The 20,244-nt window shown below is 56.1% G+C and overlaps 3 protein-coding genes and 1 long non-coding RNA gene across 19 annotated transcripts in view; 1 reads left to right on the forward strand and 3 right to left on the reverse strand.

The window, feature by feature from the left end:
* Positions 1-1,408: 1,408 nt before the first annotated feature.
* On the reverse strand, positions 1,409-3,958 carry HSD17B1 (hydroxysteroid 17-beta dehydrogenase 1). 3 transcript variants are annotated; one of them, XM_023651598.2, is made up of 7 exons: positions 3,787-3,958; positions 3,207-3,352; positions 2,931-3,098; positions 2,608-2,787; positions 2,383-2,476; positions 1,762-1,939; positions 1,409-1,672 (listed from the first exon to the last, which is right to left on the reverse strand). In XM_023651598.2, the coding sequence occupies exons 1-7, from the start codon at positions 3,822-3,824 to the stop codon at positions 1,463-1,465; spliced, it is 1,014 nt and encodes a 337-aa protein (XP_023507366.1). In that variant the 5' UTR covers positions 3,825-3,958; the 3' UTR covers positions 1,409-1,462.
* A 125-nt stretch (positions 3,959-4,083) lies between these two features.
* On the reverse strand, positions 4,084-10,625 carry NAGLU (N-acetyl-alpha-glucosaminidase). Its single transcript, XM_023652505.2, has 6 exons — positions 10,240-10,625; positions 9,246-9,393; positions 8,268-8,414; positions 8,006-8,091; positions 6,522-6,778; positions 4,084-5,547 (listed from the first exon to the last, which is right to left on the reverse strand). The coding sequence occupies exons 1-6, from the start codon at positions 10,623-10,625 to the stop codon at positions 4,337-4,339; spliced, it is 2,235 nt and encodes a 744-aa protein (XP_023508273.1). The 3' UTR covers positions 4,084-4,336.
* On the forward strand, positions 8,506-10,976 carry LOC138916134 (uncharacterized). Its single transcript, XR_011422899.1, has 2 exons — positions 8,506-8,579; positions 10,000-10,976. It is a non-coding gene; the product is annotated as an uncharacterized lncRNA (long non-coding RNA).
* A 3,193-nt stretch (positions 10,977-14,169) lies between these two features.
* Positions 14,170-20,244, reverse strand: part of ATP6V0A1 (ATPase H+ transporting V0 subunit a1) — a 53,700-nt gene continuing 47,625 nt past the window's right edge. For all 14 annotated transcript variants that reach the window (XR_011422897.1, XR_011422896.1, XR_011422898.1 and 11 more), the window contains one exon: positions 14,170-15,802. Coding sequence is in view for 8 of the 14 variants with exons in the window: in XM_003362552.5 (XP_003362600.1) it covers positions 15,709-15,802 (94 nt within the window). In the remaining 6 variants the exon portion in view is untranslated. The remainder of the gene's footprint in view (positions 15,803-20,244) is intronic.

Here is a 20,244-nt window from a genome sequence, read left to right on the forward strand (position 1 = left end):
GTAAGTCCTTCTAGTTCTTCTACGTGGACACTGCCATAGCATGGCTCGATGAATAGTGTGTAGGCTAGCGCCCAGGATCCAAACCGGTGAACCCCAGGCGGCATTTAACCACTACGCCACTAGGCTGGCCCCTAAAGCCAAATTAAAAAGGTCAGCCTGCCCCATCCACTCCAAAGTTCCCCCTAGGCAACCCTGGCCTAGAGAAGTCCTGGTAGGTTCCTCTTTCGTAGGAATTCCCCTTAGGTTCCTCTTATTTAGGGGATGTATCATCACTCCCTTAAGACATCCACTCTTAAGGCTTGAAACAGCTCATATAAACTCATCAACTTAAAATAAGGAGGTCCTGCTTTCAGGAGAACTCACTGGGGTCACCTGAAGAATGCAGTGACCCCTGGGGCACTCAGTGGGCCCCTATTGGTACTGAACACCGATTCAGTGTAGATTCCAGGTGGTCTCCAACCGGTTTCTCTGAAATCCTGCCTCGACTATGTGGAGAAATGTCCACACAAATAATCAGTAATCAATCTACAAATCAAAGTTGGGGTGAGTTTATTATACCAGCCCGGTCTAAGGACTATCTCCCGGGGCCCTCCTTCCCCAAGGAAGGAAGTACGCTGAAGAAGTGGGGTGTACAGAGTGGTTATATACCGTCTTGGAACAAAGAGTATACGTCACACATGACAGGAATATCTCTTTTACTACTGTCATGAGATGCTTAGCTGGGATACCAGGTCAATGGTCACAAAGTGAGCACAGCAGGTCTCTGCTAGCACAGCGGTCGGAAATCCAAGAAATCCTTAGTTTCTTGGAAGAAGTACTTATCCTTAAAGAAATGCAACATGCCTATCGTTAAGGGCATTTTTGGCTTTGAGACATTGTAAATATTTAAAGCAGATCTACAATGCATGCTCAACAGGCCCTGTCCAGTCTTTCTGGAAAGATAAGATCAGGCCGAAATAGTTTAAACCAAATGGCTTCCTCATATACTCGAATATATCCTATTGCTTCTCATTTATTCATCGCTACAATCCATGGCATAGGTATTATACCCATTTTACCGATAAGAAAACAGAGCGGGTAAGAACCTTGCCTGCGGTCCCATGACTAGTGGGGGCCAAGTCACAGCCCAACTCTCCCCCCACCCAAGTCCTCCTAACTCCTACTGCTGCAGAAAACCTTCAAGAATCCAGGGACCACCCTCCTCCCCGCCCTGCGGTGGACTTAAGGCTGACACTGGGCTAGCTCCTTCCTCTTTCCAGGCTTGTTACCTAGTACGTATAACCGCATTACCGGAGAGAACAGGAGCTTTCCTTATCACCCACCCAGGGCCCTGGCCAGTTGTCGCGCAAGTGAGCCCCACTCCATCCCCGAGCCGCACACCCCCGGGGGCGCAAAGGAGAGCGTGGGAGACGGCGGTGGACCAAGACTTTATTATTGCTGGGCGGCAGGACGAGCGCCAAGCTCAGGGCTCCCCGGCTTCTCCGTCTCTGGCCTCGGCCCGGGCGCCGTCGGGGTCCTGGGCGGGCTCGTCGGCGAACACCGCGCTGTGCATGGCGGCGACGTAGCTGCGGCCGCTGGGGTCGGAGAGGCGCAGCTGGACCAGGGGCAGGAAGCGCTCGGTGCTGAAGTAGCGCAGGGCCGGCCGCGGGGCGCGCAGCGCGGTGAGGAAGACCTGCGGCGGCGGCAGGAGGCGCGCTGGCCGGGGCTCGGCGCGGGGACCCGCGTGCCGCGCCCGCTCCCGGAGCCCCGCCGGGCGCCCACCTCCGTCACCGCCTCCGGGTCCTGTGCCACCTCGCGGTACATCTGCTCGCAGTGGCGCAGGTAGCGGGAGAAGAGGTCGCGGGTGTCGGCGTCCGCGCCGTCCAGCGCCCCGCCCGGGCCGCCCTCCAGCTTTTCCTGGAAGGCGGTGTGCACCGGGCCGCACTCAATGAGGCTCACGCTGCGGGCCCGAGAGCGGCGAGTGGGCGCGGGCGGCTGCGAACCGCCGCCGACCCGGGAAGAGAGGGCGCTCAGGATAAGCAGAGCGTTTGAAAAGCGGGTTACTGCCCGAAAAGCGCTCCCACATCTCTTTGAGGGCGTGAGACACTCTGGAGTCAGGATTCCAACCTGGTTCCGTCACTTACAGCTATGTGACCTTGGGCCAGTCACCTAACCTCTCTGGGCCTGAGCTTCCCAACAGCAGTACCGACACCTCACTAGCTAGGTTGCAGGAGAAGCGAGATAACGCATGCCAAGCGCCCAGTACAGTGCCTGGCACACAACAAATGTGAGCCGCAGGAGGGAGGGGCCAGGGAGAACGCCTGAGAGCGGCTCCAACAAGACGGGGTGCTGGGGTCCCCAAAGGCAGGGTTCAGAGGGGACGGGGGCGGGGCGGTGACTCACTGGACCCCAAAGGGCTGCAGCAGAACCGCCAGACTCTCACATAAACCTTCGATCGCGAACTTGCTGGCGCAGTAAATGGCATTGAAGGGCAGCCCTTCGAGGGGAGAAGAGGCCGCTGAGGCGCGTGGCGGCAGGGATCCGCGGAGAACACGCGGCACCCCCCGCAGCCCGGGGGGGTCCCACCAGGCCCGGCCCTCCCGCTGGGTCCCACCGGCTCCCACTCACCCATCAAGCCTCCCATGCTCCCGGTCACCAATATGCGTCCCGAGCGGCGGCGCTTCATGTCCGGCAGGAAGGCCTGAATCGTCCGCACCGTCCCGGCCACGTTCGCGTCCAGCACAGAGGCCACGGCGCCCGCCGGGTGCAGCTCGAGCGGCCCGAGCAGGCCCCGGCCCGCATTACACACTACAGGGAGAGGGGCCGCTGTGCCCACCTCACACGCGGCCCTCTGCCCCGGGGGGGCCCTGGGTGTTCCCTGGGCCTCAGGACATCTTGCTTTGGACACGGGGCGGGCAAGGCTCCTGTACACAGGTTGTGGGGAGACTCACCCAGCACGTCCACGCGGCCCTCGGTCACACGTGCCCGGGCAGCGGCCACGGAATCTGCGTCTCTCACGTCCAACTGCAAGGTCTCCAGGGAGCCGGGAGGGCACCCTCGGGCCCGGGCCATCTCCCACAGTGGGCCCTGCGCTGTCAGGTCCCGCAGCGTGGCATACACTGGAGGTTTGGGGAGAGGACGAGGATCTGACTTCCCTGCTCACCCCTGCCTGGGCCCCGCTAGCCCCGGGGCTGCTCCCTTTTCTCCATCTCCGTCCACTCACGTACCTTTGAAACTCCGGGATGGGTCAGATGCCAGACGCAGGGCCAGGTGCAGGCCGATGCCGGAAGAGCAGCCGGTGATGAGCACGATGGTGCGGTCCATGAGGCGGCGGTCCAGGAGAGGCTGGGAGTGCTGGGCTCTGGTCTCTGGGCTGGATATAGGTGCTTCACCACGCCCTGCCCTCCAGGGTCCCCACCCCTTGTTGTGTCTGCCACACAATCTCAAGGCTAGTCCCTTCTGCTGCTCCCTGGCCTGATCTCCGGACACTGCTCTGGGTCAAGGCAGAGCTGAGGCCAATGCTGGCACCCTGCGGGCTCCTCAGTAGTTGGTCAGAGGGAAGGTAAAGCTTTGCAAGCAAGGTGTGGGCACCCCTGTGGGCAATGAGTGCCCTGGATGGCTCTTCCCCTGAGCATGCCTCTGTCTCACACGGACAATTACAGTTTTTGAAGGGTGTGAAAGTAAATGCTTTCGGAGGGCATTCTCAGTTCAAAGGCCAGGGGTTAGTATTAAAAATGGGGAGGCTGGGGCCGCCCTATGGCGGAGTGGTTAAGTTCTTGCGCTCTGCTTCCGCGGCCCAGGGTTTACCTGGTTCGGATCCTGGGGACGGACATGGCACCGCTCATCAGGCCACGTTGAGGCAGCGTCCTACATGCCACAACTAGAAGGACCCACAACTAAAATATACAACCATGTACGGGGGGCTTTGGGGAGAAAAAAGCAGAAAAAAAAAAGATTGGTAACAGTTGTTAGCTCAGATGCCAATCAAAAAAATGGGGAGGCTGAGGCAAAGGGGCAGGGAAAACTGGCCCCACACCAGTGTCCACGCTATTCCCCTGAGTCCTCCCAGGCATTGTGGCAGTGACATTCTGACAGACAGACCCAGGTGATTCATCAGTTTATTAACGCGTATTAAAACAGTACTTTGATCCCAAACTTTGCCGGGGCGGGGGGGGGGGGGGGGCAGTCTATCTCCCTCCGCATGGTCCACCCATGCTGGATCCCACCAAGTAGGTCTTGAGTTCCTTCACCTAGGCCTGGGACCTTCTGTGATGCCTGTCCAGCTCTAGGCCCCGAGAACCTGCCCAGGCCTGGAGTTGGCGTCTGGGGAGAACATGGCCCAGGGGTGGTCAATCTGTCACAAAGAGCCAGCCACCCACCGGGGGTAATATTTGAGAAAGAACTTCTTGGCCAGGTCCACGGTGTCACCTTGGGGCTGGCTAGGATATCTCCGTGTGCTGAGGACAAAGGCCTCCTCCAACTCGAAGGCGTTCTTGTCAAACTGTTGCTGTTGGAAGGGGACGCCTTGGGCCAGGCTCTGAACCAGCATCTCCACAAAGAGCTGCCAGCGGGGCGTGTAGTAGTCAGCCACCAGGCCCGCCAGCTGCTTGTTGGCGTAGTCTAGGATGTTGCCCTCGGGCCCCCACAGGGTCAGCTGGTAGCGACTGTTCTGTTCATAGAAATGGGCCTCAGCCTCACTGACCGCCATCTCCCGGGCCTGCTTCAGCCAGCTGCCCAGCAGGAAGCGGCTGTCACTAGCTAGCACCTTGTCCAGTGCCGGCAGAAGCTCATAGGCCAGGATGCCTCCTGCCCTCAACAGGGGAACCAGCTCCTTGTTCAGGTAGGCGGTCCTCGCCTCCTCATAATACAAGCTGATCAGCTCCTGGGCTGCCTGGCGAGTGACATCCACCAGGTCGTAGAGGAAGGCTGGGCTGCTGGCCAGGGCGGGAGCAGCTGTCAGCAGCAGCCACCAGGCCTCAAACACATCTGATCGGTTGTACCAGACAGTGGTACCCATCTGCAGGGATGGCCGCTTGACCAGTGGGCTCTGATTGTGCCCACTATAGGCCTCGGCCGAGCAGTTGTAGACACTCCTGAGAAGCAGCTTCCATGCTGTCTCTGCGTCCTTGTGGGAGACCCCGTACCGCCGGGCTGCAAAGCTGGTCACCCAGGCCTCCAAATCTGCCACTGGGTCCTTCCGCCAGCCCAGCTCAGCCATGAGGGCATAGACCACTTCGTTCTGGCCAATGCCCTCAGGGGTCATGCCCGTGCCTACCATGGTGGAGTTGGGGAAGAGGCGGGCAGCCGCAGGGCCTCGATTCACAGCCTCCAGGGCCCCGAACAGGCCCTGGTTGCCCCCGAAGTTATGCAGCATGCACCAGATGAAGGGCTGGCCCTGGAACGAGGCTGTGCGGATATACATGGGCTGGCTCTCTGCAAACAGGTCCAGAACCAGGAGGCGGCCACGGGGCACCGCCCCCAGCACAGCCCCGACCTGGGCGGGCCCCCAGAAGGTGCGCTGGTGATGGAAGAGCCAGCCTTGGAGCAGCCACACAGCATCAGGGTCCACTGTGGTCAGGGCAGGGGGGGACAGAGAAGAGAGGTGATGAGAGAAGGGGCCAGAGGGACATTCACCCCATTCTACAGATGAGGAAACAGAGGTCCAGAGAAGTTAAATGACTATCGCAGGACACTCCTGCTGTAATGCCAACCAGCAGGGCATTCCATCACACATGCCCTTCCCATCTCCTCTTCCCAGTTGGGAGCTCCAGGATAGTGTTGTCAAGCTTTATGGAACATCACGATCACCCAGAGGGTTGGGTAAAACATGGATTCCTGGGGCCTAGCCCCGGTCATCCTGATTCAGAAGTCTGGGGTGGGGTCTGAGAATGTGCAGATCTGACATGTACAGATCCGGGGCGATGCTGACGCTGCTGGTCCTGTCATACTTGGAGCAGTGCTGCTCAGGGGAGCCGGAGCCAATCTGTTCCCTTCCTGGCTGACCCAGAAGCCTCCTCGCCCCACCATCCCAGATCTGGCCCCTCTCTACCCGTGCCCTTAAGTGGCAGGAAGGAGCGCTGGGTGCCCATTTGTGCACCAGGAAGGACACCTTCCAGCTTTGGACATATCCCCTAATCTCCAGCCTGTGTTACCTACCTTAGCATGGAGATAGAGACCAAATAAAATATTTTCAATAGCCAGCACTTAATGACACTTCACTCTGGGCTGGGCATCATTCTACTTATGAGGTAGCCCATTTTACAGAAGAAGCAACTGAGGGACTGGGAGACAGGTAACTTGTTGCAAGTCACATGGGCAGGAAGTGGCAGTGCCAGGGTTTGAGCAGCTTGTCTGGCTGCAGAGCTCACCTCTCAACCACAGTGTGACTGAATGAGACAGTGTGTGTCTACAAGTGCTTGGTAAACTGTAAAGTGCCATGTGTTATTATTCCCAGACCCTCCTCCCACCCCCACTGACCTCGGCCACCCCATCTCCCTGAGGGTCTGGGGGGCTTCCCTGCCCCACTTGCCCCAGCAGCGAACCTGCAGTCATGGCCTGGTAGACAGCAGCTGTGGCTGCAGCGAGGTAGGCGGGCTCCGAGGAAGGGGGCTGCATCTCGTTGAAAGTGTCGGCCCCATAGATGTGATCCGTGCCAAACTCTTTGGTCAGCTCCCGCAGGAAGAGGCTCCCCACAACGGGGAATAGGGGGTCTTCTGGAGCCAGGAGGAAGGAGCAGGAGTAGGAGCAGTTGAAGTGTCCCCAACTGCCCAGCTGGGTGACATTGACCTGAGGGAACACCCTAGTGGGGGGGATGACAGTGCAGACATTTATTGGAGGCTGACAGAGTCTTATTCACCACTAGCCTCCCTAACTCATCTGCAGTTCCTGGAACTCATCCTGGTCTCTCATGCCTCTGTGCCTTTGCATGCACTGTGCCCTGCTCCTGGAGTGCTTTCCTCCTCCCTCCCTGCTTCTCCAGCTGGTTACTCCTCCTCGACATCTTTTGTTTTTTTTTAAAGATTGGCACCTGGGCTAACAACTGTTGCCAATCTTCCTTTTTTTTTTTTAAGGATTGGCACCTGGGCTAACAACTGTTGCCAATCTTTTTTTTTTTTTTCCTGCTTTATCTCCCCAAACCGCCCCTGTACACAGTTGTATATCTTAGTTGCAGGTCCTTCTAGTTGTGGGATGTCTCCTCGACATCTTTTAAGTTTCACCTCATCTGGAAAGCTTTTGCTGTCTCTCCCCCTCCCACTGGCTGAAACAAGTGACACTCGTTTTTCAATACCTGGCTCAGCACTGGCTCTGCTCTGAGCCCTTGCTGTCCCTCTTCCCCACACACAAGTGACCTTGACAGAGGAGAAGTGGGCCCAAATATATTCCTACCCTTATCACTGTACTGCATCCCCCCTGCCAACGAATCTCCCACCAGGGGCGGGAACTCAGTGCTCCTTTGTCACTGCATCCCCAGGGCCCAGCACAGAGCCGGGCTGGCAGCCCAGACAGCCTGACAAGCATTCACCGAATGTATGAACGAGGCTCCTGCCACCCGGGCCGGGGGGAGGCAAAGGGGCAGCCGGTGAGGCCAGCAGCATGTGTGAGCACTGTGAGAGTGCAGGAACCAGGCGCTCACGGGAATAAAGGAGGTGGTGACCAATGCTGGGCAAGGCTTCCTGAAGGGGGAGGGTCTCAGCTGGGCCTTAAAGAATGTTCCAAGCCACAGGAGACGATGGGTAGGTAGCACAGAGGAGCAGGAAGGACAGAGGAGACCAGTGCACCCCTACTACCACTAACAAGAGCTACCATTTGCTAAGACTCTGTGCCAAGCCATATGCATTTTCCAAGTGAGGAAATAGAGGCCCAGAGCATTCACATAATCTGTCCAAGGTCACAAGGCTAGGCAATGGCAGAGCTGAGACTCAAGCGCAGGCCTACATCCAGGGCTTCCGTTTTCCTTTAAATCACATCCTCAGGGGAAAGTAAATTCCCTCTCTGAGCCAAGTGGGAGGTGAGAGGGAAACCTCACCTGGTGATAGCCTTGGGGACATGCCCAGCGAAGGCAGGCAATACCGGGATCATGCCAAAGGAGCGCATCCGGTCGAGGATCCGATGCTGGTAGGAATGGAGGGGGAGCTGGTGAGCACGGACTGAGGCAGGAGGCCCTCACTCTCCCACGGCCCACAGAGTCCCCACGGTCCAGTTAAGAGCCCCGAAGTAGGCCAAATACCACCTCCCCAGGCCGGTGACTGTCCAGTCCCTTTTGCCCGTTCCCTTTCCCATCCTTTCACCTGCAGGTAAAGCTGCTTGAGGTGCCAGGAGCGGGTCAAGGGGCCATCCCAGGTGTGGAGGTTGCCCATGCGCCCCCAGGCCAGGAAGGCAGGACCAGTGAAGTACTCATCGATCTCTGACTGGGTCATGCCCAAGGCCAGGTACACCTGAGGAGGAGGGCGATGCATTGTATACATATAATTACATTCATCTCCATTCATTCAACAAACATCCATTCATCTCTCTCTGTGCGGTGCCCCAGGGTTACTAAGACAAAATGCTACCCTGCCTGCAAGAAGCCTACAGTCCAAGAGAAACAGACCTGTGAACAGGTGAGTTTATTAATATGTCACCCTTGTCACATGGGTGAGGTAAGTCACAAAGGGGCTCTCCCCAAGATGGGGAGGGGGCCTCAGAAGGCTTCATGGAGCAGGGCTGGCTAGAAAGATGGGTGAGGACACTCTGAAGGGAGCTTGCCCAGCCCCAGGTGCAGCCAGAGCCCTCAGGGCTCAGGGAGGGAAGCTCCCAGGCTGCACAAAACCTGAAGGCAATGGGGAGCTCCTGGACCACATGTGCATTTCAAAAAGGACAGTCTGGTGGAACCCGGGGAGCCAGGAGTCCCATTCAGAGGTTCTTGCAGGGGTCCAGGGAGAGGCAGTAAGAGCCTGAACTGGGGCCATGAATAGGGATGGAGAGGATAAGGCAGACCAAGAGCTAGATATGAGATAGAATCCACAGCAGCAGCTGACTGGCCGGAGGTGGAGGTGGGGAGAGAGGGGAGCCTGGCTTCTTAAACCTTAGAGTGGGGTGCTGGGGTCCAGCCCACGGTAAGCACCCCTATGTGCTTGTTTTGGCCACGGAAGCTTTAGTTTCCAGAGTAGGGGGCCATCATGCACACCACAAACACTTCTGGAGCCCTTTTTCTCGTGCACCAGATGCTACGCAGATGCGGCAGAGGTGGGGACACCTAGGGTGGCCTGTGGGGGGGGGGCACGCACCCGCTGCCAGATGGCCTCCTGGCCATTCCAGGCCAGTGCCAGGTTGATGCCGTTCAACGCCATCCAGTCGATCTCCCGCTCCCAGCGGGCCCAGTCCCACCACACGAAGGAGTAGCTGTGCGTGCACACATTCTGGTAATAGCGGTACCTGTGGGCAGGGGCATGAGCTGGGGCTGGTCTCTGGGACAGAGAGGATGTCCTCCACCCCTAAGGGTCCATTGCCCTGGAACATGCCCCACCCAAGATCTAGCCCAGAGGAAAAGGGTTCCAAACGCGGCCTCTCTACCACTTCACTCCAGGATCCAACCCAGGTGGAGCTAAGGCAGAGTACCTGAGCTTCTGCAGGGCCAGCCCACCTGCTCTTAGCCCTCCTCGACGGTCCCCTAGCCTCCCAGATATCTGGGAGAGCATAATCCATTTTCATTCTGCTCTTCCAGAGCCCCTACTCTTTGCACAGTGTTTAAGTGCTATGCAGCAAAGTTGGTTCCTGTCCTGGAAGGGGGGTCCCTCTCTCCACAGTCTAATGGGGAGACAGATGTGTGAACACATCACCTCCATGCAGTGGGGCAAGCGCTAGAACAGAGGCCTGTGAAAGGGCAAGTGTCATTCTTCAGGGAACATCTTGGAAGAGAGGGCGGGGAAGGAAAGGAATAGCATTTACTGGTCACCAATTCTGCACCACAAAGTCTACGCCCATCCTGCGGATCCTCACAACCAACACTGCACGGTAGATGTCATTATTTCCATTTTTCAGATGGGCCAACTGAAGCTCTGAGAGGCAGACTTGTTCAAGGACACACGGCTTTTAGAGGCAGAGCAGGATTGGAAGCCAGAGTTGTGCGACCCTCAGGCCAGCGCTTCCTTCGCAGTCTTACTCAGCTCGGTAGCGACCAGGCTGGTGCTGGGGTGGGGCGGGACTTCAGTGAGGGGTGGGCGCCCCGTGGGCTGGAAGCGGGAGGGCGTGGGGCCCGGACGAGTGGGTCTGGCCCGATACCTGTTGGGCGTGGCCTCGGTCAGCACCTCCGGCACTGCGGGCAGCGGCTGCGGCAGGCGCAGCTGCGAGCCCGACCAGGCCACATGGCAGCCGCAGAAGTCGCGTAGGTAGCGGTGCAGCCCCGCGGCCGCGGCTACGCCGGTGGAGCCGAGCAACTGCACCCGCGCCCCGGCGCCGCCGCCGCTCAGGCGGTAGGTGTCCAGGCCGGACTCGGCCGCCAGGGCGCGCTCCACCGACACCGAGAAGGCGGCGGCCGGCCCGGGCCCCAGCAGCCGGGTCAGCAGAGCCCGCACGGCCGCCGCCTCCCGGGCCTCGTCCCCGGCCGAGCCGCCCGCCCCGGCCAGAAGCAGGAACCCCAGAGCCGCAGCCACCGCCACCGCCTCCATGGTCCAGCGATCTCAGCCTGGCGGCGGCCCCGCGGACAACCAATCCGGGCCTCGGGACTAGGGGGCGGGACGGCTCGCGTCCAATCAGCTATGGAGTTCAGGTCACGTGGAACTGAAGCTAAAGCACAGGTCTGCGCCCAGGAGACCGGTTTCCGGGTCCCAGACCAGCGCCCTGAGGGTGTCCTCTGATCACACGTGGTGCGGGAGCGCGTGACCCCAGTAACCTTAAAAATCCAGGGCCGATGTGACCCACTGTCCTCCCCAAGCGCCTTCAGGTACAGCGCGCATTCACGTGCAATTCACTTTCCTTCCATCCATCCAACCATCCAATAAATATTTATTTGGAGTTTACTTTGTATCAGGCACTGCCACTTCTCTATGGGGGAGCCCTAAACAACCAAATACTTTTAAATAAAGATTTACGTGATAGTAGTGATGCTGTGAAGAGATACAAGGGTACCCAGCCAAAGGCTTCCAAAAGGAAGTGACATTTAATCTGAATTAAATTGGCATTGACTAGGAGTTGAGGAAGGGGAGAGCATTCCAGGCAAAGACCCTAAAAGGGTAAAGAAAGAGCTGGGCAGATTTGAGGAATAAAAGGTCATGAAGTTGAAGGAGGGATGGGCCATGTGAGCCTGGACTGGCCATGAGGCAGGTCCAGTGGGCATGTTAAGGGCTCTCCATGTGATCTTTAAAGGGTGGCAGCAGCAGAAGAGGACAGGAGTTACCTTTATTTTACATACTAGGAAACTGAGGGTCAGAGAAAGGAAGTGACTTGGACAAGATCAAGTAGGAAGCAGGTCTGGGCCTAGAGCCAGGCGCTCTGACCCCCAGTCAGCGTCCTTGCCATTATTCCCCCATATCAGCTTCAGGCTGCCTCTCGCAGGGAGGGGTTGAGTGAGGCTGTGTGATGGCGGGGAGTGGTGGGCCCTTTAGAAAGACTGTGCTTTCTAAAAGTATTCTTAGTCTTTTTGGAGGCAGGTGTAGATTTTTGCAGATTGTCAGGCCTGTGTGAAGCTGCTTAGAGATAGGGAAGGGGTCAGAGGAGGATTGCCAATCCAGAGCCTGGACTGAAAGAAGATGAGAGTCCAATGAGCTTGCCCTGCCCTCGCGCCTGCCCCCAGCTGCAGACACAAGCTGCAGTCCCCTACCTTGTGCCCGGCTCAGCAAGCAGCTCCAGAAGGAGGTGCAGACCCTGCCCCCGTTCATTCCCAGGATCAGAAGGTTCTCAGCCTTTCCAGGAAGCAGCTCCGAGACCTGCCCAGAGACATGTACCCTCATGGGGCTATATCCTGTAGCCCCCAGGCCCATCTCCACTCCCCTCCAATGTCTCCTCCAAATACCTCTTGCTCCAGGTGAGGTTTGTCAGACTCTCCTCCTCCTAGGACCTGTTTTACCAGCGTTTCTGGATCTTAGGGAACACATAGGTCAGGGGAATTGGGCTGGAGGTCCGCTGTCAGGCTCAGGGAGCCTCTCTGTGGGGTCTGGATTCATCCAGAGTGGTGGGGGGTTGCTGGCAGGGGCAGCAGGTTAGGAACCTGCATCCAGGGGTTGGTAGCACATTCAGAGCCTGAGCTCACGGACGCTGGGGCAGGAGCTTCACTGATTACTCTGGGCATGTCACACTGTCTTTTTTCTCATCTTTCCCACCAGGCTGAGAGCTCTTGGAGGACAGCAGGGGGCTGGTTACAGAAATTAAGGTACATCAAGGGGATGAAATAAGCATTTGCTAAAAAAAAAAAAAAAAAAAAAAAAGAATGAGGAAGACGTGCTGGTGCTGATTCAGAATGTTCTGCAAATTAGATTAAAAAAAAGAAAATGGGGGCCGGCCCGGTGGCTGAGCGGTTAAGTTCACACGCTTCGGTGGCCCAGGGTTTCACTGGTTCGGATCCAAAAAAATTAAAAACAAAAAAATAAAGTGCACAATCCAGTGGTTTTTAGTATATTCACAGAGCTGTGCAACCATCACTATATATTTTCATCATCTCCAAAAGAAACCCCGTACCCATTAGCAGTCACTTTTTTTTTTTTTGGAAGATTAGCCCTGAGCTAACATCTGCCGCCAATCCTCCTCTTTTTGCTGAGGAAGACTGGCCCTGAGCTAACAGCGGTGCCTATCTTCCTCTACTTTATATGTGGGACGCCTGCCACAGCATGGCTTGCCAAGTGTTTCCATGTCTGCACCCGGGATCTGAACCAGCGAACCCCGGGCCGCTGAAGTGGAATGAGTACACTTAACCACTGTGCCACTGGGCCGGCCCCGATTTGCAAATATTTTTGCCAAGTGTGAGGGTTGTCTTGATTCTGTCCTTTGAAGCACAAAAGTTTTTAATTTTGCTAAAGCCCAACTTATTTTTTCATCTTCTTTTTTTATCGCTTGTGCTTTTGGTGTCATATCTAAAAATCATCGCCTAACCCAGGATTACGGAGATGTACTCCTATGATTTCCCCTAAGAGTTTTAGTTTTAACTCTTACATTTAGGTGTGTGATCCATTTTGAGTTAATTTTTGTATATAGGAGGCAGGGTCACAGTCCAAATTTGTTTTGCATGTGGAAATCCAGTTGTACTAATACCATTTGTTGAAAAGATTGTTCTTTCTCCATTAAATTATCTTGGTGCCTTTGTGGGAAATCAGTTGACCATAAATGTCAGAGTTTATTTCTGGACTCTCAGTGTAATTCTATTCCATTGATTTCAAGTATCTGTTCTTATTAGGCCTCCCTTTTTGAGTCAATAACAGAGCAGATGCTAAAAGAGCTCATTTACCTGAATTTCCACTCTGCTCTTATTTGAGGAGCCAAGTGGGGGTGTGGCACCTATTCTGAGGCAGGTGGCCTGTCACAGGGGACAGGGTTCGAGGCTGGGGGATAAGGATCATGAATTGCGCAGCCTGCCCTTCCTCACTCCTCCTGGGGCAGCAGTTGTCAGCCTGCTGCTCACATTTCTGTGCAGCCCCTGCCCTGGAGGCCCCAGGAGAGAGGAGGGGAGAGTGGGGCAGTGAGAAAGAATGTGGATGCCTTACATGGCACCTAGGAGGGAGAAGGTGCTTGCCCTGCCCACCCTGCCTGCCTGGACCAGTCTGCTGGCTCTTTGGCCACCTGCCTACTCAGCACTTCACATTCTCCAGCTGCTCTGAGGAACCCCAGGCTGAGCCTCCACAAACACCAAGGCCAAGGGCATCAGGGCTCAAAACAGCCAGGCTGCTGAGCCCTGGAGAGCACGCTTGGAGAGGAGGGAGAGGAGGGGGGGCCGGTGCCCAGGCCCCCTCTTCCCTTGGCTGTTTGGAGGTGCAGTGTGAGAAGGGGAGTTGAAGACAGGTCCCCAAGGCCCCTCCCCACCATGGGTACCATCTGCAATGCTGCCTTGGCTCATGGGAGTGGGAAGGCACCTGGGAAACTTGAGAGAAGGTGAGAATTTCACAAACTGCCTGGCCAGGGCCACCGCAGCTGTTGCCCTTGATCAGAGAAAAAGACAGAAATGCTGGAGGAAGGAGGTAGCGGGTGAGTGACACAGGGGCTGTGGGAAGAGACTGGCAGCCTCCCTGGAGGAGTCAAACACACTTTATTCAGCACAGGAATGTCTGAACAGAAGGGCCTTGGGCAGGGTTCCTGACAAAGAACTCTGCTTCAAACCCCGCTGTAAACAGAGGAGAGATCATCATGTAAACCACAGGGACCAGGAGGGAGGGGGCTCTGCACAAAGTCTGGGTCAGGTCACACTGGCCGGACACGGTGAAGCTGGGGCAAGTGGCCCACACCCAGGGCCAGCCCAGCCCGGGACAGTCGAGTGAGCAGCTCTAAGCAGCTCACTGAGAAAACCAGGGTGGGAGGAGGGCAGGAGCCCGGCCATTTCAGGGGATTATCTTGACCACTGAAGGCGGCGGGGATCAATTTAGCTGAAGCAGCCAGGGCTACTGCGCCAACACATGATTAAAAGGCCCGAAGATCCGAAGCCCGGTATGGAGGTGATGGGGGAGGGGCCCCTTGGGGGGGCTCACCACCAGCCCACAGGGCCGGGCTGTGCAGCTCTCACAACCACGTGCACTGGCAGCCCTGCCAGCTGCCTCCAGTCAGCAAACTGCAAATGACACTGACCTTCCCTGCCCGGACCCCAGTCTGACTTGGGGTCGGCATGGATGTGGGGAGGAGCAAGACAGGCCTGCAGGCAGGACCCCCTTGATGACTACAGTCCTGCCCTGAAGACTCATGATTGGGGGGCGGGGGGGGGGGAAGGGCTCAGGGTCTGCACCAGCAAAGAATATCAACGTGAACCCTCTGCCCAGAGGGCAGGCTTGTGGTAGGGCCCATGCTTGGACTGAGAAGTGCCAACCAAAGGACTCAGCCAGGACCTCTGTTTTGGGTCACTGCCAGCTATGCTATGTTAAGCTGGGTGCAAATGCGGGAAGGGGAAGGAAGAGGATTCTGGGAGGGAGGAGGAGAGGGTGTGAGTGTTGGGTGGGGATTAGGAAGGTGGTGTTGAGTAGGGACCCTTAGGGGTGACAAGGAGAAGCCATGCATGATGGCACAGCAGGGTCCAGCTGAATTCCTGATTAACAAGTGCTCTGAACACCAGAGGGGGGTGGGCAGAGGACAGAAATACCATCTTCCTGGACCCGCCCCTGCTAACCCAAGAATGGGGTGTGTTAAAGAGCACCCCACCCCCAAACAGTGACTAGAGTGGCAAGAACAGGGGCTCCAAGTCTGGGTGTGGATGGCGAAGGCGCTCCTCCCATGGGCTTTGGGCTCACGTGTAAATGCACAAACCGTTCACCACCAGGAAGCAGAGAAGGGGCTGTCTTTGACTGGAGGGAGGCCAGGAGGGCAAGGCTGGTGCCCAGGGGTGAGTGACAACCAGAGCCCAACTTCTCTAGAGAAAATCACTATACTACACACACAGCTGGGAATCTGGGGGACCCAGGGAGGCCGGATCTATCTAAACGACTCACAGGCGGCTGGTGGAGGGGTGGCAGGGATGACACAAATGCCCCGATACCCAGGGATCACAACCAACAGGCAAGAGGAGCACGGCTAATCACCATGGAGGGAGCAGGCAGAGCGCCAGGCACAGAGCCCCGCGAGGGCTCACTCGTCAAACTTCCCCTCCCGAATATGCTCGAAGGAGAAGGGGAGGAACTTGAAACCGGTTCCACTGTAGAATTTATTCTGGAACTCAACCCTGGGGGAAAGAATGAGGAAAGTTATCATTCCACAGAAAACTGAAATCTTTTGGGACTTCACAGTTGGGTCAGAAAGATGCCCCAAACCCACACTCCCCGAAGCTTCCCATTCCTACAAGAGCTTGAGAAGGCGGCTCTGCCTCCTGCCCTCTACCCGCCCGCCCACCCACAAAGCCCAGGCTTCGGCCCACTTCCCACAGCACACACAAGCTCCTGCTTTTGAAGCCCAGCGCCTGCCCTCAGCCACAGTGTAGACACCAACGCACTGGTTTGTCCTCAGTTTCTGCTCTGTCCTGCTGAGCAGAGAATGTGTTTATGCAACTCTCCACAGACAGCCATGTGCAAAAAAGGCTCAGTGGGCTCGGGTCTCTAATGACAATGAAGAGATCCCCAAACACCCTACCCTGGCAGGGCCTCCCGGCAGCCCTCTGAGGGAAGCCCTGCGCGGCTGTGAGCTCAGTGTGAGGAACCCTGGCAAGCCCACGGTCTTCTTGTTTGTTTCTTTTCCGGGGGAGGAAGGTGAAGGGAGGGTTGCAAGTGGACGCTAGAGGCTTTCAATCTAGGGGAGGAAATTCTCAGGAAGGGGGAGTTAGGAGGGGAAGTCATCTCAAAGCCATGGCAAAAATATTCTCCAACTACAAAAACGTCTGAGAAAGAATTCTTCTCTTGGGGACTGAAGGGAAGAACAGCTTTAACTCCCTCCCAGGCAGTTGAGCATCCATTCCTGCCGGTCTCCCAGGGGCCCTTTCAAACTTGAGGAGGCAGGAAGAAGGCTTCACTCCTGCAGGCTGTGCTTCCCGCTGCAAACTTGGCCTGGATGGCTGCCCAGCAACCAAATCACCACCAAATATGGGCAGAAAAATGCATGATTCAGAGGGTAAAAAAGCCAAGGAGAGCTGCCCTGAGGAATAGTTTCCACTCAGTGCCATGTGACCCCTGTGGGCACCGAAACCCCTGCAAGAACAGGCAGAGCTGGGGGCTAGGGCAGGCTTCAGGGAAGGCTCAGAGGCAGGGAGGGCATCCTCCTCCTTCCAAGCCTGGAGGGGAGGAATTGGCGAAAAGGGGGTGGAAAGTGGCCCGCAAATCATCACAGGGATAACTGATAACTGTCTGGAGAAGTCCTCAGACGCCCCTTCAGCCCTGGGGAGCAGGCTGAGGACCCTGACCGCATAGCGAGCTGCCAGTTCCACCCCTGGGGAGAAGAGGTGAACAGAATTTTCTGTGTGGGCTTAAGGACAGGTGACCTTCCCTCACATTCCACAGGGGCTGGGCCAAGGTCCCAAAGCCTCCCAGACCCTGGAGGATTCCCATTAGTGCCTGGGCCAAGCCCCTCAGGCAAAAAAAAAGGCTCTAGGAGGGAGAGCTTCAAACTGAAGTCAGTCACGGCTTCCCAGTGAGAGCAATTCCAAACTGGGACCTGGATTCACCCCCCGTCCCAGCACCCCCAAGAAGTCCCTACAGCTACTGAGGCCTCCTCTGGGGAAGGCAATGGAGATGGGGGTAGGATCCTGCTTCTCGCCCACTGCTGTTAGGTCTGAATTCTTCATGTTAGGTAGGCTGTGTTTGCACAGGGCAAGGGTATTTCTAAACAACTGAAAATAGTCTGACTTGTCCCGTTTTCCTTCAACAACATATAGCCAGAGAGTTGGGCAAGTCATCTTGGGTCCATGAGGCATCCAGAACTCTGACCTCCTGGCTGGCTAATCACACAATTCTGATTCCAGACTAGGCGAATGGAGTAGAAGCTTCAGAAGTTTTCAGATGCCCATGGAGTCTCCAGCCTTCTTCTGGCATCCCTTGGCATGCCTCATCTACCCCTGGGGACCAGTGGGCAGCAAGGGGGGACCCATGCCTGGGATGGGGGCATATAAATTCTGCTGCGTGAGCAGACGGGCAGGCCCTCTGACACACCGCCTGATAGCGCCTCTTCCACCAGCTGCTGCAGGGGAGAGACTTAGAGTGGCCACCACTGGGGACATCGTGGGTATGCCAGGGTCAGCCTGACTTCTCCCTTCTCAGCAGTGCTCACTCCAAGCCCCCAGCACAAAGCTGGAAAGCAATTTCCCTGTTAGTCTCCCCGCCCTCTTCTCCTTCCCAGCGAGGGAAATGCGTGCTTCCTGAGAAAGCGCAGACGTGAAGGCCTGCGCGCCGGCTGCTCTGCAAGTTCTTCCTTCTTTAGGCCCTGCTCAGGTAGCCTTCAGGGCCCTGCCAGGCCCCAAGCCACCAAAATGCCCCTCAGAATTCCAGTAGTGGGGAGAGCCGCAGGCAGTCCGATGGGTTTCTGTCACCCCTTCCAGCTCCCGCCTCTAGCAAAGGCCACCCTGTGACCCAGAAGGACTAACTGGGAGTCCATGAGAGATCTCTTCTGCTATGTAACAGAAACGTTCTGTTTCCTTGAGTGAGTGAAGGGGGAAGGAGTTCCGAGGCCTCTTCCCTTTCCTGGCGGGCGTGTGACTGAGGGCAGGCAGTTTTGGATGGCCCCAATGTCAGAGTGACCACATCAACATGGAACTACATTGTAGGTGTCCTTCTCCTGGGGCAGCCATCTCATGGTGTCCTGCCGTGGCACCACTGCATTCCTTATGACACACTGGTCTCCAGTTCTCTCCTTTTAGCCATCAACCAATCTGTGTGTACAAGTGTGCACATCTACATGTTTGTGAAATCTGCTAGGTACGAAGGGATTCGGTTCCTTTGAAGGTAGGCCATGGGGCAACAGTCTTTCTGCTTCTCAGTTTGGTGTCCACTGTTATAACTACAAATCATATCCCTGCCTTTGCCTCGTCTGAGGAAGAAAAGACATCTAATTATGGCAGGCAAGAAAGCTAAGGGGACTGCCCGGTGGTGTAGTAGTTAAGTTCACGTGCTCTGCTTCAGTGGCCCAGGGTTCACAGGTTCACATCCTAGGTGTGGACCCAGCACTGCTCGACAAGCCATGCTGTGACAGCATCCCACATAAAACAGAGGAAGACTCGCACAGATGTTAGCTCAGCGACTATCTTCCTCAAGCAAAAGGAGGTTGGCAACAGATGTAATAGTTTTCTCACAAAAAAATCTTCTTCGCGGAAAAAAAAAAAGAAAAGAAAGCTAAGCACACCTCACGTGGTCGGTGGAAGGAAAAGAGAGAGACATGTAACTCAGAAGGAGACAGAATTAGCAGGTTGGTACATTAACCTGCTCACTGTTGTCTTCAAACGTGTCACCACCTCCTTATGACCCTACATGAATCTCAGACCAATGGTTTATATTTGTTATCAAATCAGATGTTTTTCTTCTCATCTCCACCAGAGACCCAGAACTTGTATAACAGGGCAGCTCTTGCGTCAGAATCAGGAAAGCCCTGCTGAATACCAGGGGTAAAGTGACAGGTATGAAGGCACCCAGGCTGGATGCTGGGAAAAATAGCAGAAATACCTCTGCAGCCATTTCCAGCAGGACCAGCTGTTCCCACCCCTCACAAGAAGGCCGCAAATTAGAACTTCGGCAGTCCTTAGTGGGCTGAGAAGACCCAGGAATCCTTGAAGCACATCCACACTCGGCCAGCAGGGGGTGCACGCACACCAATTTCATTCACTCCCTTTTAGCGGTGGGGGAGACCTCCAAATATGCCTCCAGTGATGGGATTCTGAAAGCTGCACAAAGGAATTTTCACCATTTTATTTTCTTCTACCCAATACCTCCACTACCAAAAAACCAAAACCCCATAAATACAAAATGTTTGACGAGCCTGTTCCTTGCAAAGTACATCTGAGAGGCATTCAGATGGTATCGTGTGCCTCCCCCTGGGGTCTCCCCCTCTCTCAACAGACTAAATGCAGCTTCTTTAGAAGGGACCACTCCACACGGCATCCCACTTTTAAGAAGAGCAGCTGTGACCTGCACTTGAACATTGGTTTATGATGTGCCAGGCCACCGTGACAGTCACTGGTATGAGTGTTATTTCATATTTAATCACAGCAACCTTGCCAAGTGGATATTATCCTCTCTTTTCATATGAGAGACAGTGAGGTTCTGAGAGGTAAGTGCTTTGCTCAAGGTCACACAGCCAGTGCCAGCAGAGCTGGAATTCAAACCCAGGTTGGTCTGACTCTGATGCCTGCTCTCTTGTCACGCATCACTTCCTTGGGCTCATTCATTAGGACATGGGAAGATACCGTCACTGGAAGGCCACAGGTGAGCCTGAGGAAGAAGTAATCCTTCTGGCAACAAAACACGACCTCCCAAACTGCCTCAGCTCACTGGGCCCAAGCCCAGGCGACCTTCCTCACGTTGTGGTGTGCCTGGCTCACCGCTCTGTCGACAGTTCTGGTCTAGCACCTTGACCGCTCGCCACCCGGCCCACGGAGGAGGCAACAGCCTCCCTGCTTGGGCTGGAATCAAGGTGGGGTGGTAACTGCTCCCTCTAGCCCAGGCCCAGGAGACAAAGAAGTGACTAGGAAAG

The sequence above is a fragment of the Equus caballus genome, chromosome 11 (assembly GCF_041296265.1).
Source record: "Equus caballus isolate H_3958 breed thoroughbred chromosome 11, TB-T2T, whole genome shotgun sequence".
NCBI lineage: Eukaryota > Metazoa > Chordata > Mammalia > Perissodactyla > Equidae > Equus > Equus caballus.